This window comes from Tachypleus tridentatus, chromosome 6 (assembly GCF_004210375.1).
Source record: "Tachypleus tridentatus isolate NWPU-2018 chromosome 6, ASM421037v1, whole genome shotgun sequence".
Classification (NCBI taxonomy): domain Eukaryota; kingdom Metazoa; phylum Arthropoda; class Merostomata; order Xiphosura; family Limulidae; genus Tachypleus; species Tachypleus tridentatus.
This window is the reverse complement of record NC_134830.1, coordinates 144,125,624-144,143,045: the sequence shown is the minus strand read 5'-3', so window position 1 is coordinate 144,143,045 and position 17,422 is coordinate 144,125,624. Positions and strand designations below refer to the sequence as shown.

The window sequence follows — 17,422 nt, the reverse complement described above, 5'->3', positions numbered from 1 at the left end:
GAGAGGCACAGTGTAACTTATTTGAAATACATTCTTCCATGCTTGACTGCATATGAATTCTTCTAGTATATAATGAATTTTTGATAGAAATAGAGAACTCACATTAGGGAAATTCTCAAATTCTGAAGATGCATATAATGAGGACTCCCAGTAAACAAAATACGATTATGTTTGGTACCCTTTTCATTCCTGTGTTAATAACCATAAAACTTTAAAAACAGTACTTGTCATTGTTTTCAATACAAAATCTTGGTGTAATAGTTAATCAGTCTGTGAACACATTGAAGCAATGTATTGTTGCTCGTGGTATGGCAAATAAGATTTTAGGTTGTATCTACAGAAATATTAAATACAAGTGTAAAGAAGCTCATTTCATGTTATAGGTCACTGGTTAGACCACATATGGTGTATTGTGTTCCGTCTTGGGCTCCTTACGTTAGGAAGGACACTGAACTACTGGAAAGGTTTTAGAGAAAGGTTACCAGAATGGTACCTGAGATGTGTGTGTTTTCTTATAGCAAAGCCACATTAGGCTATCTGCTGAGTCTACCAAGGGGAATCAAATCCCTGATTTTAGCAATGTAAATCAAATATATTTTGGCAAGATAAGAGTCATCTTTAGCTAAGCCAGTTTATTTTTCTAACTGGGTGGTTGGCCCCTGGAATGAGTTACCATTGGATATTGTGGAGGCAGTAAATTTAAACTAGTTCAAGAGAAAGCTTCATAATTATATAAATGATAATGACTGGCTTTGAGGAATCTTATTATTGTTTTTAATAGTTTAGTTTAAAGAATGGTATAGCCTAGATAGACCAACAGGTCCCTTTGTTGTCCCTATATATTATGTAAATCAGACATCTCACTTTATGCTGTCATTACTTTAATACTTCTAACTAATATTACATATTATTAAGTCGGTGTATCTGATATATCTTAAGCCTTAGAGGTATCTGATACGTGGTGATGAAGCACCTTTTAGTTGTACTGTAAAATCAACTTTTAGTAGAAAGCTATTAAACAAAAATAGCTATAATCTAAAGAGACCATCATTTCACTGTACAAGTCATTAATTAGACCTAATGTTTGAATAAAATAAAGACATAATTAAAAATGTAATAAATCTAGTAATATGTGTATTTCTACACTCTTTTACAACAAGAACATTAAATGTTTGGAGAATATTCAGAAGCAGGTTGCTGGGATTGTACCAGGAAAATGTGGATTGCCCTAGGAGGATGAGTTGGGACTCCTTAACTTGTTTTATCTTGAAGAGAGATCAAGAATGAGCTAACTGAAGTATTTAAAATTAGCACGATTGAAGCACCAGATATGAACAACTAGACCCTTCATGGTGGTCCCTGTATACCAACACTCATTACAAAATGTAAAAATTACAAATGCTCTTCATTTTTGTGGAAATTAATTTATCTATTAAACTCTTAGTACGTTCCTGCCACCACTACTTCTGACAGCAACTCATTCCCTATGCATATCACGCTGTTACAAAAATATACGTTTTAACTAAACCACAGCTTGTCCTTTCCATACCTTAACCCAAGTAAAGTGTACTTTACCTATATATATTTTTAACAAATCAACCATTTAGCTGTTAATTTTCTGTTTTTCAAGAAACTTAGATCTACAAAAAGCGTCGATTTATAACTAATTTCATTAGGTGAAGTATTCAGTTATAAATGGTTTTAGAACTTTGTGTCATACAGTTTATAACATTAACTGGTTACTGGGAGCGCAGAAAATAAAGAAAAAATAAGTTGTTTTTTTTCTCTATTCTCTAGAACTTACTCGAAATGAAATATAATTTGATATTGGTGTACAACAACAACAACGTTATTATAATAACAAAATATTTTGTTTTGGTCTTCAAAGTTCCTGGTCAATATCAATTCAAAAGATCCGTATAACTGTTTTAAGCTATATTGGGCATACATCTTATGCTACGACACTTTGCAGGTTATTAATCGTTGTTAGCTTTGTTTCACCATGTATATGTTTTATAATTTATAAACTATCTTAAAATACGACTTAACTTTGATTGGATGGAAATATGTCATAAAATATAAATAACATATGTGTGTGGAAAATTAATTAATTAATTAATTGGAATTTAATACACGCGCACTTACCCTTTTTCTTTTTTTTGGAGGGACTACCCAAATTACTTCCTTCGTTCCGCGAAAAATCAACAAACTAAAGATAATTATTAGCACTAAGCAGTAGAACGCTTAACTTAGCTCAAAAGATTTTGTCGCGGTTTGTGCGAGGCTCGTATCAAAAACAAACTGCATGAAAAAATGTAAAATTTCATAGTTACATTACGGTAAATTATAAAATAATACTCAGATTTAAATAATTTATAATAACAAATCATGAATTATACTTATATATTCATATATAAAATTATATGACGTAATCAAATTTACGTCATGTATAATTTTCGACGAGCTACGTGGATGACGCCCAGGTTAGCGGGTATTTCAGTGAAGAGTTTTAGAAGCTTTCAAACGGTAAGGGAATGAACTAAGTTCAAAATACAAGATAGGGGAAATAATCGAAAAGGATTGTTGCAATGATTTAGTACGTTGTTATCTTAAATGTGAGAAAAAACGTTGGGCATTTGACATTACTGATTTTCTAACGTGCGACTGTTATTTTAATTGAAGTTAGGACAGTTTAGCATGCTTTCACATATTGTAATTACCATCGTTATCATGAAAAGTATGAGGACATTTCTACTTGAAAGATTGTACTGTTAAATATGTATATAACTTATTCTCGGTACCAAGATTCCTGTTTTGTTTTTTTATAATTAATACTGTGTACTTGGTATTCCAATATGGTTATGTTGTAAAAACTTGTTGCTAAACTTGTGAAATTGGAAAGCATATTGCTTCAACAAGTTCTTTCACGTAACTTAAAAGTTTAGTTTTAATAATATAGGTACAGAAGGTAGCGTAATTAATGTACAAATATGTAACACGTTTTCTACGTTTGCCGCTGTACCTTAATAACTTTGGTAAAATAGTACGTGAGCAATGAATCAAATTGTGACAATGGTGAACCTGAGTTCTGATATTAAGTGTGTGATGGATTAGAAATTCGTGATTTTCAAAAATCGGTTTTTCTTTCAATTAAAGTTGGTCAGGAGACAGGAAACGAGCATCTGTTTGGTTATAATCGTATTATTATTAATAATAAAGAGTGTAAACGACGAAAAAAAAATAAACCAGCAGCATTTAATAAACCTTTCTGAAGGAAAACGTTTGAAGCGTCTGAAATTTAAGAACTCGCACCATGATTAAAGACAGGCTTGGAGCTTTAAAAGCGGTAAGTGATTTAAAATAGCAAAACCAACGATTCATTGATTGATTTTTTTTGTATAGTATTGTTGTTATGTAAGAAACTGTAAGTAATTTGTATTCTATGCGAATAATTATGAATATTCATATTTATATTTAAAAAATTTTAGTGCATATCTTTGGTTAATATTATATGAAATCCTTTTTCTGTTTTTGTTTTATATTACACTTCGTTGATTTGTTTTCTTTAAAACACATACGTGATTAGTACAGTTTATATATTGAATAACTTATTGTGTCACTAAAAATCTTAAACTAATATTTCGAAATTTCAGTTACCGTTTAATTAATTTCAAGTAGTAATTGCGTTTTCTCTTTGGATGTGAAAAGAATGCAAGTTTGTTTAAATTATATACTTTGACTAAATTGCCATAAAAACAACTTTTAAGGCTATACAAGTATATTAGCAATTACGTCATTTAAATAAATCTTCATTTAGAAATATATTGTGTGAAATATTGTATATTGGTAGGACACTTGTAAAAGGTATTAATGCCAAAAATGTAACTATCAATTTTAGGCATGTTATAAATCTGAAATACCTAGCGCCAGTGAATGTTCACTGTGTATGGTGAATGGTTATAAAGTTGCAACTTATACAACTATTTCCTTTAGAACATAACAGAGCAATATGAGAGCTGTTTGATCTGTCAAGCTTACCCAATCATGCATCACAATCAAAATAATTCTTCACATTCACGTGTCTATCTTACAAATGCTTTAAAAAAATAAAATTAATACTACACTTCACGCCGTTAGACAAACCGTTTTACAACTTTACTCCAAATATCTCTTTTTAAACAAGTGTCTATTCTTCCAGTGCTTTAGTTTCTTACCCTTACGATTCATATTTTTATTTCAAAAAAGATTCATTTTATTCATAAGATTTTTTCCCCTTGAAATTTACTTCTAGAAAGATAACTTTCAAAGCTATAATATAATTCTCATAAATTTAATTTCATTTGTAATTCAGACTCAGAGTGAAGAGGATGAAACCCATAATCTTATCTGTGTTGAAATGGAGCACATGGAAGGAATACTGGAAGAATTTTTTAAAGAGGTGAGGTTAATTTTTACCTGAGGTACTGTACCTGTTTTGTGAAAAACAAGGTACAAGAAATGTACTATATTTACCTCTGTTAAATGATATTGAGATATATATACTATCCAATATTTTACACTTTCACGATATAACATTAATGATAACTTCCGATAAGAGTGAGCTGTGTACTTAGAGCGAAACTAAAAACTAACTTGGCCATTACTATAGCTAATTAAATATATTTTAAACGATTGGAATGCACCGTATTTTCAGTTGGATACCATCAGTATTAACGATATTTTAGATCGTGACCTCAAAACTCTCTCTCGAAGTTCGGTCAGCTTAGGAGATTTAAAAGTTCCAAACTAACTGTTAAAATCAATGTTTATAATAAGTGTAATAATAAATAAATGCAAATGAAAGATAATTATATTCGAAATACTAACTGGTATAATACATATTATTAAGGAAAAGAACAATAAGTAAAAAATAGCGTATGTTAAGGTTTTCAATCTTAACTTCACAACGTTGGTAAGTTATCAAATAATTCTATTCACTAAGTAAAACATATAACATATTTTACACGTGTGAATTTCTCTTAAACCATTAAAATATTTTAAGCTTTTGTAGCCTAAATATTGATTTTATAGTCTTAACAGTTTGAAAGTAAAACATTCCCCTGTTCTTTGCCATCTCTTCTATTGGTAATTTTCCAAACTATTTAATAATTACACACTCACAAATAAAAAATGGCTACTAGTTATAAGTTGCTTCATAGCAATTACGACTCTCTCTCTCTCTCTCTAGCTTTTTTACCAGATATTGTAAAAACAAGAGAAAAAACAAAGCTGCCATTTTTTAAATACTATTAGACATTTTTTGGAGCTAATAGATAATTTTTTTGGATATGCTTTTCATGTAAATATTCATCTTAGTTGGTTAAGCCTTTTCTTTTAATACTACAGTTTGTTTAATGAATGAGTACGTTCGATGTGCGTGATAAATTTGAATCAATAAATTACCGAATACAACAGGTCGTCGATCCCGTGATCCCTTGTAATAAAATACCTTTATAACTGTAACCGATGTTCGTTAAACAACCTTAGTTCTGGCCAAACGATGAGGTTGGTGCATATACACATCACTTTATTTTTTTATAACAGAAGACAACCATTGTAAGTATTCTGAATTCTGCTAAACCCGGAATTGTTTGTAATTCCTACACATTTCGTACTTCCACGGAAATTTTGATTCATGTTTAAAAATACCCGAGGCGTGTTATCTAAAGTATTCATCAAGGAAATGGAAAGTGAAGTTAGTTTCCAACCAATAACCATTCTAACTTTCTAGAACAGGATTTAAAGTCGACACTGCTGCACTTGCAGCGCCTGAAAATCAGAGACACTGCAAGGTGAAAAATAACTAAATGGTTGTCTTTCTAGCATAATTCGTACTTCCGAAGATAGCTATTGGCTTTCATCGCGCCATTTTTTAATATTATGTAATATATCTTTACAGGTGAAATTTCATCATGGTAACTTTCCACAATGAACCGAAATTAAACGAAATCGTAATTTTTGTTTTCGGATTTGCACAACCCCGAGGATTAATAACTGGCGCTTTTGTTAAATTATTATTATTTTTGGTCAATCTGGTAAGATCACCTCATTATTGTTTGTTTAAAAGTTTATTAAAGTTTTTTTTGTGAAACAACGTATTGGAAGGTAGAAAATAACTTTTTCAAAATATCGTGCTGATAGTTTATTTCAAATTTACAGTACTTGATTGTGGTTTGTAGAGCATACAAGAATTGGCAGTGTATACGTGCAATTAACATTTAAAGAGCCGATCTCGCCTGTTTAAGTTTCCTTCACGAAAATAACAATCTTTTGTCATATTTTAGTTTCTCATTAAACTTGAATAATTTTCCTGTGGTGAAAATATCAAAACAGTAGTGGTATTTAATTTTAGTCTCTAAACTGTGTCTGCATACACTATCTTTGTAACATCACCATGACTGTTAAACGGATTCGTAATAAATGTGGACCTAATTGATAGTTTATATACCTTATCGTGCACAGTCGTTCTAAAACTATAAATATTAGTGTTTTATCGCTTTTAGTAACAGCTTTGGATTCTGCTTATACGACGTTTAAAGTGAAATGTTTTTAAAGAGACAAAGCTCCCTCTTATGGTCCACTTTGTAGTAGCGGAGTGGTCGAATCATAAGACAAGGACTACCGATATCTGGAATCCTCGGGATGACCAGGTGGTTATGGGGCGCTCGACTCGTAATCCGAGAGCCGTGGGTTCGAATCTCCGTCACACCAAACATGCTTGCGTTGTCAGTCGTGGGGGCGTTATTAAACTGTTTTTTATAATTTCTCCAGAAAACGTAAATGAATCTTAAGTACATTAAACTTAAAACTTTTTGAGTTCTTATCAGAACCTAACAGAAGTTTACAATTATTTCTAAGGGATTTCACTTACACGGTTTACAATTATTTCTAAGGGATTTCACTTACACATTTTATTACATCAAATAATTTTGGCTAGGTGGTTAAGGGACTCGACTCGTAGTCCGAGGATAGCGAGTTCGAATCCCCGTCACACCAAACATGTACGGCCTTTCAGCCGTGAAACGTTATGTGACGGTCAATCCCACTATTCGTTGGTAAGAGTGGCCCAAGAGTTGGCGGTTGGTAGTGATGACTAGCTGCCTTCCCTCTAGTCTTTTCTGCTAAATTAAGGACGGCCACCGCAGATAGCCCCTCGTGTCGCTTTCCGCGAAATTTAAACCAAACTAATCTGGAATCCTCAAGAAGCGAAATGGTGTCCCGACCCGTGCAGCCCGTATTTAACAACTGAATATATATGTAAAGGTACATCTAAGATATCAGGGAAAACTATAGAAACTGTCGGTAAGCATTTTCGCCTGGCATTAAATATAATGTATTAATGTTTTAGCATTTTGCTTTTCTGGTCTGCAGTCTTTGCACAAGTTCCAAGTAAATAATTAAAATGAACGAACTATAAACATTTAAAATGTACGTTATGCCACTTTCAGCCATTTCTGGTCAATCTAACGACGACTTTCTGTTTGAAACAAGTAAAACAATGCTGGAAACTGATGTCAAACGCACTTACGAAATTTATATGCAAAAACGGCTCGTTTGGGTTGAGCAAATATTTTACATAGAAAATAATTCGTCATGCCTGTGTGCGTGTGCGTGTACATGTGACCACATTGAACAAGGAAGGAAACCTTTCCTAGAATGATCTTAATATGTGTACATAAACTGATCTTAAAATGTTGGAAAGTATCATGTATACGATTTTGAATTATATCTTTAACTTGGGGTGTTTAATACACTTAAGCATACAGTGGAAGTCTACGAATACGTTTGCATTAATATAAATTAAACAAAATAAAAACGTTTTATATGAATTAGTTGTGCTGGCTATAAATAATAATAAATTATAGTGTTATTTGAATACGCGTCTGACCTCTGTAACATGTAGCTTTAAAAATATGAATTCGCGACAATAAAATGTGTGAGTAATTCTAGCAAAAGCCTTTCATTTTGTGGTGTCGCACGAGATCAGTGTTAGATAAATATTATACCAATAGAGGGCGAGTCATTCTGTAAAAATTAAAAATAACAGCGATAACTCATCATGGCTGCAATTTTAATTTTACTTGTATATATCATCAGCTTGTATGAAATAAATCTGTTATTCTCTTTGTTAGATGTAACAACTGAATCGTGTGTAATAAACTGTGGGGAAAAATCAAATGAAGAAAATCATGTGCAAATTATAATTCGAAATCGTACGCTTTCCGGTATTGAAAAAAATAATGTTCATTACCATGAATAACGTGTGTAATTTGCGCTCTGAAAAAACTGGAACCATACGTGAAGTTTCGTATTATTGAAATCCTATGGTATTCCGATAAAATGTACTTTAGATCTATGGTTTAAGGTTTATCGATCTCTTACTGTCTATAATGACAAATGGTGGATGGTACTGGAGTTGGTACGTGTCAGATATATTGACTCATAATGTTTTCTGGCGTTATATAAAGTTCACATAGTCATATGTTTCATTACTTGCTGTTGAACTAACAACGAAATAGTTGTCAACGTATATCTTTGCTGCGATGAACATGCACTTTTCACATTTCACAACTCTTCAATCCACATGTAAACTGTAGTTATTCTGCAGTTGTTCGATAGTTCAGGAAGAGGGCCCGGCATGGCCAAGCATGTTAAGGCGTGCGACTCATAATCTGAGGGTCGCGGGTTCGCATCCCCATCGCGCCAAACATGCTCGCCCTTTCAGCCGTGGGGGCATTATAATGTGCGGTCAATCCCACTATTCGTTGGTAAAAGAGTAGCCCAAGAATTAGCGGTGGGTGGTGATGACTAGCTGCCTTCCCTCCAGTTTTACACTACTAAAATATGGACGGCTAGCACAGATAGCCCTCGAGAAGCTTTGTGCGAAATTCAAAAACAAACAAACAAGTTCATGAAGAAACTAGAAATTTGCCTTAAATCATTTACGAACGTCTAATGCATACTGCTTTAGAAGAAAAAAATATGAAAGTTAAAGGCTTTTAAAAGCTTGTATTTCAACTTGTTTAAAATAAACTGTTTATGTAATAAGTGCATATACTTAATAATTTCATCACTGATTCGCAAATAAATAGCGCGTGCTTAATCCACTGTTTGCACGCGCAAATACTTTAGTTTTCGTCACGTTTGAATTCTCCTGAGAACCCCCTTATCCGACCTTATTGAACAAACAGCATTCATAGGTAAAAGTAGGGGATCGAACATTAATTTTACATAATTACCGTAAAAGGAAGTTGGTTTGATATTAAAAGGAGCAAGTTTGAAGTATTTAAAACTATTATCATATATTTAAAATCAATGTTTCGTACATTTCTATGTAGGCTTTGACGCGTACTTCCTCTGTCTATTCGTGGATTTTTCCCAATAAAAGAAGTGGCTGAGATAAATCATATGAAATTATATGGATGCAGTTTTCAGAGAAAATGTGCCCAGGGATCTGGTATGCTTTTGACTCCATTGAAAAGTACCTTAACATGAGTTTTAAAAGCTACATAACTTGTGTTTCTTTGTATTTTACTTTATTTTGTTTTTACATAACAAACACAACCCCAGTGGCTCAGCAGTAAATTTGAAAGTTTGTGCTGCTAAAATCTTTGTTTCGAATATCTCGATGAGCATGGCACAAATAGCCCATTGTATGGTTTAACAATAACCAAAAAAACACTGAAGACCTGTTCCACGAACAATACTGGCCGACAAAACGTGGCACGTGAAGCTTTACAAATTAAACAAACAATGATTTAATTTAATGATTTAATTTCAATTGTGGTTATTTATTCATTCCCATTTGTAACAAGTTGTGATCAGTTGTACCGTGCGCAACAAAATACCTACTTTATAGTTATAGACAGGCGAACAATATGATTATTTGTTTGTTTTATAAATTTTCACACAGTTACTCGAGGACTATCTGCGCTAGCCGTCCTTAATTTAGCAGTTTAAGACTGAAGGGAAGGCAGATAGTCCTCTTCACCCACCGCCAACTCATGAGCTGTTCTTTTAACTACGAATAATTGGACTGACCATCATAAAACTCTTCCATGACTCGAGAACGAGCGTGTTTTGTGTGACGGGGATTCGAACTCGCGACCCTCAGATTACGATTCGAGAGCCCTAATACCTGCCCATATCGGGCCCGAACATTACGAACCAGTCGTATGGCGCGACATCTGTTATAGTTCTCATAAAAAGAGAAATCGAATTATCGAGTAGCGGCAACGACTCTTAAAAATATTGGATTATCAGTAACCGTATAACGGTTTGTTGTTAACTCGCTTATCCAAACTTTACTTACACCTGTAGAAACGAACGTTAAACCCCACCCTCATCCACTTTGTAAGAATGATACTTTTTTAGTCAGCTACAGCGTAAACACGTCTAACACAAGGTTCTATATAATAAAAATAAAAAGTGGTTTCTTACTGGCTAGGTATGAAAACTACATATATATCATATAAATCAGCGAGTATTCCCATGTTAGTGATAAGAAAATTAAAAATAATCCTCCACAAACTTCTTATTTTCACCATTTACTACTCAAGCTTGACTTCCCTCTTACTTTATTATACATAACTCTTCTATTTGATATGTATTTCAAAATGTGTTTGTTCTGTTTCGCGTAAACTGATATTGATGTAATATTAGGGTTAGTGGATTTTAAGAGTGAGAATGTAGTATACAAATGTTTTCTGTGCGGAGTGATACGGTAACAGCTCTGAAACCACTTTAATTACAATAATACATCTTTTTACCATTTACTAAGAAATCCGATGCTTATTCCTGATGACAAGAAACTCACTTGAATTAAAAATGTATTCTAAATATGTCTAGTATGGGTATTAAAACTTTAATATGAAGTACAGAACAACGAAAGAATGACGTAACAACACTACTGCGCTAAACTATACCGTAATAAACCATAATATTTTTATTTTACTTTTTTATATTATACAATAGTATGTGTTATACTACTGCTTCTAATGTGAAGTGTGTTTAAATGTTAACTAGAGAAAGTGGTGCAACAAAAATGTCAATACATTGACAAGTTAGCACATATAGCCCATTGTGTAGCTTTGTGCTAAATTACAAACCAAACCTGACAAGTCATAATACCCATATTAAAATATTAACACTCCTACGAAAAGTGGGGCCTAATAGGCCCCAGAGCAACTTGAAAGGTTATTAATATTAGGCTAATAATTTTGTATTTAAATGAAATTGCCATTTAAATCCATTAATGAATGGATTAACGAGATTCCCACTGTCCCTATCTACTATCTAGCGAAACCACAGCCAGGGGAACGGGCTTGGAGAAATCAGGACTAGAAACGTCTTTTCGTAGAAGTGTTAAATTGTTGCTTCGTCATAGATGTGTGTGTGTGTGTGTGTGTGTGTGTGCGCGAGAGAGATTTGCGGCCATATTTCCTTGTTTGTTTGTTTGTTTGGGAATTTCGCACAAAGCTACTCGAGGGCTATCTGTGCTAGCCGTCCCTAATTTAGCAGTGTAAGACTAGAGGGAAGGCAGCTAGTCATCACCACCCACCGCCAACTCTTGGGCTACTCTTTAACAACGAATAGTGGGATTGACCGTCACATTATACACCCCCACGGCTGGGAGGGCGAGCATGTTTAGCGCGACGCGGGCGCGAACCCGCGACCCTCGGATTACGAGTCGCACGCCTTCAACGTACAGTGAGTCTCTCACTCGCTCGCACGCGCACACACGACACGTTTTCATCGTATTCATAACACTAAATCGTCATAATGTTAAATATTTGAAAGTATAAAAAGTTGTCATATTAAATGTAGTTAGTTTATTCACAGTGATCACAATCTTAACATTTTCTTTATACCTAAGCCTACATTTTGCATGTTGTGGTGCATTAGAAGTATAATGTTACTGATGTTATTCTGCTATTTTAAATCCTACAAGTCTAACCTAGGTTGTGTAAGATTTTAGGTTTGATCATTTGTATATCTACTCTGTTCTATTTGTATAGGCCTGGCATAGCCAAGCGCGTAAGGGGTGCGACTCGTAATCCGAGGGTCGCGGGTTCGCGCCCGCGTCGCGCTAAACATGCTCGCCCTCCCAGCCGTGGGGGGTGTATAATGTGACGGTCAATCCCACTATTCGTTGGTAAAAGAGTATCCCAAGAGTTGGCGGTGGGTGGTGATGACTAGCTGCCTTCCCTCTAGTCTTACACTGCTAAATTAGGGACGGCTAGCACAGATAGCCCTCGAGTAGCTTTGTGCGAAATTCCAAAACAAACAAACAATCTATTTGTATATAATAACTTGGTCATGACTAAGCAATAACCGCAACATGGCGATGAAGTTTGGTTTGAATTTCGCGCGAAGCTAAACGAGGGCTATCTGCGCTAGGCGTCCCTAATTTAGCAGTGTAAGACTAGAGGGAAGGCAGCTGGTCATCATCACCGACTGCCAACTCTTGGGCTATTCTTTCACCAACAAATAGTGGGATTGACCGTGACATTGTAATCCCCCCCACACGACCCTCGGATTACGAGTCGAGTGCCAATCGTAGAAACGCCAGGCCCCAGCGAATAGGATGACTATATGGTTCCAGTAGTTCGCCGCAGCATCAAAATTTTTTTTGCAAATAAAAAAAGCAGTGTCTGTGTGTGTGTTTGTCTATGTATGTATGTATGTATGTATGTATGTATACCAAGTTATTAATTCACAAAATAATAAACACAAGCTTGTGATATATTTTTTTTTGAAATACTCGCCTCAGGGATTGTATATTATTGTTCAAATTAGGCTTGTTAACATTTGGAACATCGTCAGGTTCGTATAGCGCTGCAAGATATGGCAACGTAGTAGATATTTTTGTTTTATTTTCTTCAGGTTATATCTAACATAAACCATAGAAGTTCGTTATTTTGGTAAAACTTGCAACCTAAATGAAACTAAGAACAGAGATGTTTTAATTTCTTATGCATGAGTGGTATTTTAACCTATTCATTAAGTCATTTTTTGTTAGTTCTTCCATAGTTTTAAATTTCACTTGTTTCAACCGCCTGTTTAATGACATACCAACAACAAGAAAATTGTATTATCTGCGACAAGGCATTAAATGTTCTTGTTACTCTTGAACTGTTAGCTGTATAAACTGTTGCACTATAGTTCTGCACAGCTCTTGGCTATGGGTTTCATTTCTCTTCCATAGATCTAATAGCTTCCTAGCTTGTTACTAGTCTCTGTACTTTTTCGTCAAGTGATCAATACGTCCGTTGAGGTCTAATGGTTTCCAGAGTATTACGCCTGTAGGCCAACAAAGATACAGTTTCTAATACAATTTTTTTAAAGGATTTATTATAGAAAGACTTGCATTACACGAGTAAAACTCTAATTTAACACGTTGCTACTTTTAAAAAAGGTGTGTAAGACTCCATGTAACAAGAAACCACAACGATATTTCTTAACCTTTGTAAGGTATCAACTACATGTGTTAATTACCAAACTTAAACTATAAATATCTATGCACTTGGAGTTAGTACGTCCTAAGTTCATATGTGAAATTTCAAAAGCTTTCAGTAACATCGCATAATCAAACAGGAACAGTTTTTTTATCAAAACTTAAGTCACTTCAATTTTAAATTTTGAAGCAAAACAGAAAGATTAACTCTCAGAACTGTTTTTAATGTATTTAACAGTATTTTAATGATATAAAATGACTGTTCTGTACGACCTGGAACTTGATGCTGCTGTTTTTGACATATTTAAAAATATAATATTTTATGATAAAAAAATGTACTAACAAAATAATTTAGGCTTAGTAGTTTTTCGTTTGATACTTAACCTGCAGAGGCTCAGTATGGCCAGGTGGTTAAGGCACTCGCCTCGTAATCCTAGGGACGCGGGATCGAATCCACGTCACACCAAGCACGATCGCCCTTTCAGTCGCTGGTGAAAGAGTAGCCCAAAAGTTTGCGGTGGATAGTGTTCCACTGCAAAATTAAGGACGACTAGCGCAGATAGCCCTCGTGTAACTTTGCGCGAAATTCAAAACAAACTCGTATAGTCAAATTCAGTCTTGAGCTGTGACATTTGCTTATTTTATATATTTTTCTAACTTTAGTGTCAACAAATAGAAAGTTAATTATGAAATACTTTTCTTTCTTTAATGGCTTTATCAATTTTCAGTTTAAAATACAACGTTCCACTTCAAAGAAGTTTTTTTTCTGTTTTAGTGTTTACCAACGTAAAATTAATTCCAGTAATCGTACGTTTTCGATCACTCAATTTAAGAGTTAAGGAAACTTGTTAATAAATAAGTTAAATTGAAAGTGCTGAAACTACAGCATATATCTAAATGTGTCGATTTTAACCATTCGGAGAGCAGTGTATGCAATTAGCATCAAATGAGCTCATTAGGGACTTAATAAGAAAAGGAAAGGAAGCATTATCTAACACTGGCCTTTATATAAATTTTGCTTCCTTAGCAATTATGCACAACTAGTATTCACTTTTTAGATCGAAAGCATTACAATTAAAGCATAAATTTGGGGAAGGGTTTGTAAATTATTTGTATACATTACAGAACAGTTTATGGTATACCTACCAGGTAATTAAACCATCAGTCACAAATAATCATTCCTCGCAGACTAAGATTATTACAAACCTGTGTATGTTCATTACTTTAAATTAATGTTTTATCAACCGTAAAATTACTATGAGAAAAACTTTTAACGTATCTAAGATATATCAAGACTCGTAGTAGTGTCGTTCAGTCAAAGCAAACTATTATAAACAATTGATAATTTAGCGATTTTTCATTTCCTATGGAATTCCAAACTATTCCATATTTTCAGTGGATGTATTCTACCAGACCCATAGTTCACATACCAGATTTCAAGAGGATCCATTAAGAAATACAGACGGTATAAAACCTCCCAATTTTGGTTAAATTATCCCCCCCTTTTCTTCGCATCGAAAGTACGGAAAGTATTTAATACAAAAACATGCATCACTTTCATGAATACTCTTCAAATTTCGTACGACGATGGATCTTTAAAACCAGAATTAGGTGTCAAATTTCATTTATTTAATGCTACATGTGCAAAATTGTTGTACAAAAACCTATAACATTAGACCAAAATTTTTACGTACGCCTACGAAAAAGGCACGAGAGCTGTTGGTCTAAAGTTTTTACTACAGTATCATCTAAAAATAAAACTTCACCGTTTTTAGTTGCTGTCGTTTTTTTGTTTTTTTTAATTGGGACTAAAACGACTAATTTAGAATAGCAAAACTGTAGGGTGAGAACTCAAGTATTGGTTAAACAAACTGGATTAGCAGTTTCTACTTAGTGTTCAAAATAGTCGTACTAGTGGACGGTTTTTATTCATTGCCAATTTTTAAGTACAGATTTGCAAAGGTTTATGAAATTCTCTTAATTAAAGAGCTTTCAACGTCACGTGATATCTTTAACAGTTGGCGTAAATAACTGCCTGATATTTGCTGTGCCGAGTTTATGCGGGTGATGATCGAAAACTGTTAATTTAGATTTCATGGCGTTGCTATAAATAAAGTTATTAATTAACACTGTTTCAGGGAGAGAGAAAACAAACTACTATTATATATTTTTAAAAATCTGGTTCGTTCTGCAAATTATAGGTCTGTTCTGAATAATAGGGTTGCGATCCTAAAGCTAAATTTGGTAACTAACGAGTGCCAATTTCTTATTTGCTTAGGTTTGTTGTAGTGAAAAAAAGTCGTATCTAATCAGACACCTTAGGTGTGACAAAAAGATGCAGGCGAAAACAGATTGAGCGTGCAACATGGAATATGGAATCAAAATTGGTGAGAATACTGATAGATATATTTATAGCATTGATAAGAATTTTACTCCAAGTATTTATTCATTAATAGCGAAGTTGGGACATGATGGTGGATAACAACAACACGCAGTCTGACTAACTAATGAATGAATATTTGCAATATTAAAATATGGATTTCAATTTTCTAAGTGTAGCTACCAATTTGACCAATTTTTATTTCATTTCTTTAAGTCTCGTGCCCAATCCTTTATCTGCATTTTTTTACAGACCAAAGGTGTTTTAATTACAAGTACACTCAGACCCACCATGCTCAGGTGGTTAGTGTTTAACCCCAGTCTAAGGATCGCGGGTTCAAATCGCTGCCCTACTAAATATACTCGTCATTTCAACTGTGGGACTTTACAATATGACGGTAAGTCCTACTATTTTTTGGTTAAAGAGTAGCCTAAGAGTTGGCGATGTGTGACTATCTGCTTTCCTTCTAGTGTTTTAGCGCTAAATTAGGGACGCTCAGTGCAGATAACCCTCCGCAGATTTGTGCGAGATTCAAAAACAAACAACCAAAAGAAGTATACTGGAGGGTTTATAAAAATGAATGTACAGATAAAATAACGGACTGCACGTAAAGAAAATATCATCGTATTCGAAGACGAAGTAGACAAAGTTAATAAAAACTAAAGTAAGTTGTAGAACAACTAGACTATAAAAAAAACAAAAGTAACTTTAATGCTAAATAGATTTTCCTGGTGACTGTTTAAAGGTGATTAATTTATAACCTGCCACTAGGTTTAGTTTTTTCAATCACAACTACAAGACATACTTGCTTCAGAGTTAGTGCCAAAGATGTGATGAATCGTGGTAAGAATGTTCTGGAACTCGGCTGTCTTTAGAATGAATGCACGTGATAGCTGAGAATTATTCGTTATTCTCTTAGTTCTAAGTACCAAACTTTGTTACCACAGACTTTGTTCCTACACCATACATAAATTTCATTGTTATGGATTTTGGTAAACCAACGCATTTCTGTGCGCAAGGTTTGGTTTGTTTCGAATTTCGCGCAAAGCTACTCGAGGGCTATCTGCGCTAGCTGTCCCTAATTTAACATTGTAAGACTAAAGGGAAGGCGCCTAGTCATCACCACCCACCGCCAACTCTTGGGCTACTCTTTATCAACGAATAGTGGGATTGACCGTCACGTTATAACGCCCTCACGGCTGAAAGTGCAAGCATGTTTGGTGTGACGGGGATTCAAACCCGCGACCTTCAAATTATAAGTCGAGTGCCTTAACCACCTGGCCATACTGGGGCGTGTGCAAGGTAAAAGGATGTTTTTTTTGTTAAAATGCTAATTTATTTGAATTTCAAGTAAAGATTCTTAGGGCCTATCTGCACTAATCGTCCATAATTTTGAAACAATAGAAGAAAAGCAGCCAGTCAACACCACCAACTGTCAACTTTCGGACTAATTTTTGACCAAGAAACGGTGGGATTGAACAACACATACTTTCAGGGCTGAAATGGTGAACATGTTCGGTAATTGGATTCGAATCCGTGATTCGTGC

The 17,422-nt window shown here is 34.2% G+C and overlaps 1 protein-coding gene and 1 long non-coding RNA gene across 15 annotated transcripts in view; one reads left to right on the top strand and one right to left on the bottom strand.

Moving 5' to 3' along the window:
* Window positions 1-2,276, bottom strand: part of LOC143253940 (uncharacterized) — a 32,984-nt gene extending 30,708 nt beyond the window's left edge. For 5 of the 7 annotated variants that reach the window (XR_013029902.1, XR_013029898.1, XR_013029904.1 and 2 more), the window contains exon 1: window positions 2,146-2,276. This is a non-coding gene — a long non-coding RNA (uncharacterized LOC143253940). The remainder of the gene's footprint in view (window positions 1-2,145) is intronic. The other 2 variants (XR_013029901.1, XR_013029900.1) reach the window with 1 other exon arrangement.
* Window positions 2,273-17,422, top strand: part of LOC143253937 (syntaxin-like) — a 111,840-nt gene continuing 96,690 nt past the window's right edge. For 2 of the 8 annotated variants that reach the window (XM_076508555.1, XM_076508550.1), the window contains exons 1-2: window positions 2,490-3,346; window positions 4,352-4,438. In XM_076508555.1, the coding sequence (XP_076364670.1) occupies window positions 3,314-3,346; window positions 4,352-4,438 (120 nt within the window). In that variant the 5' untranslated portion in view covers window positions 2,490-3,313. Of the gene's footprint in view, window positions 3,347-4,351; window positions 4,439-17,422 lie in introns of all 8 variants that reach the window. The other 6 variants (XM_076508551.1, XM_076508554.1, XM_076508552.1 and 3 more) reach the window with 6 other exon arrangements.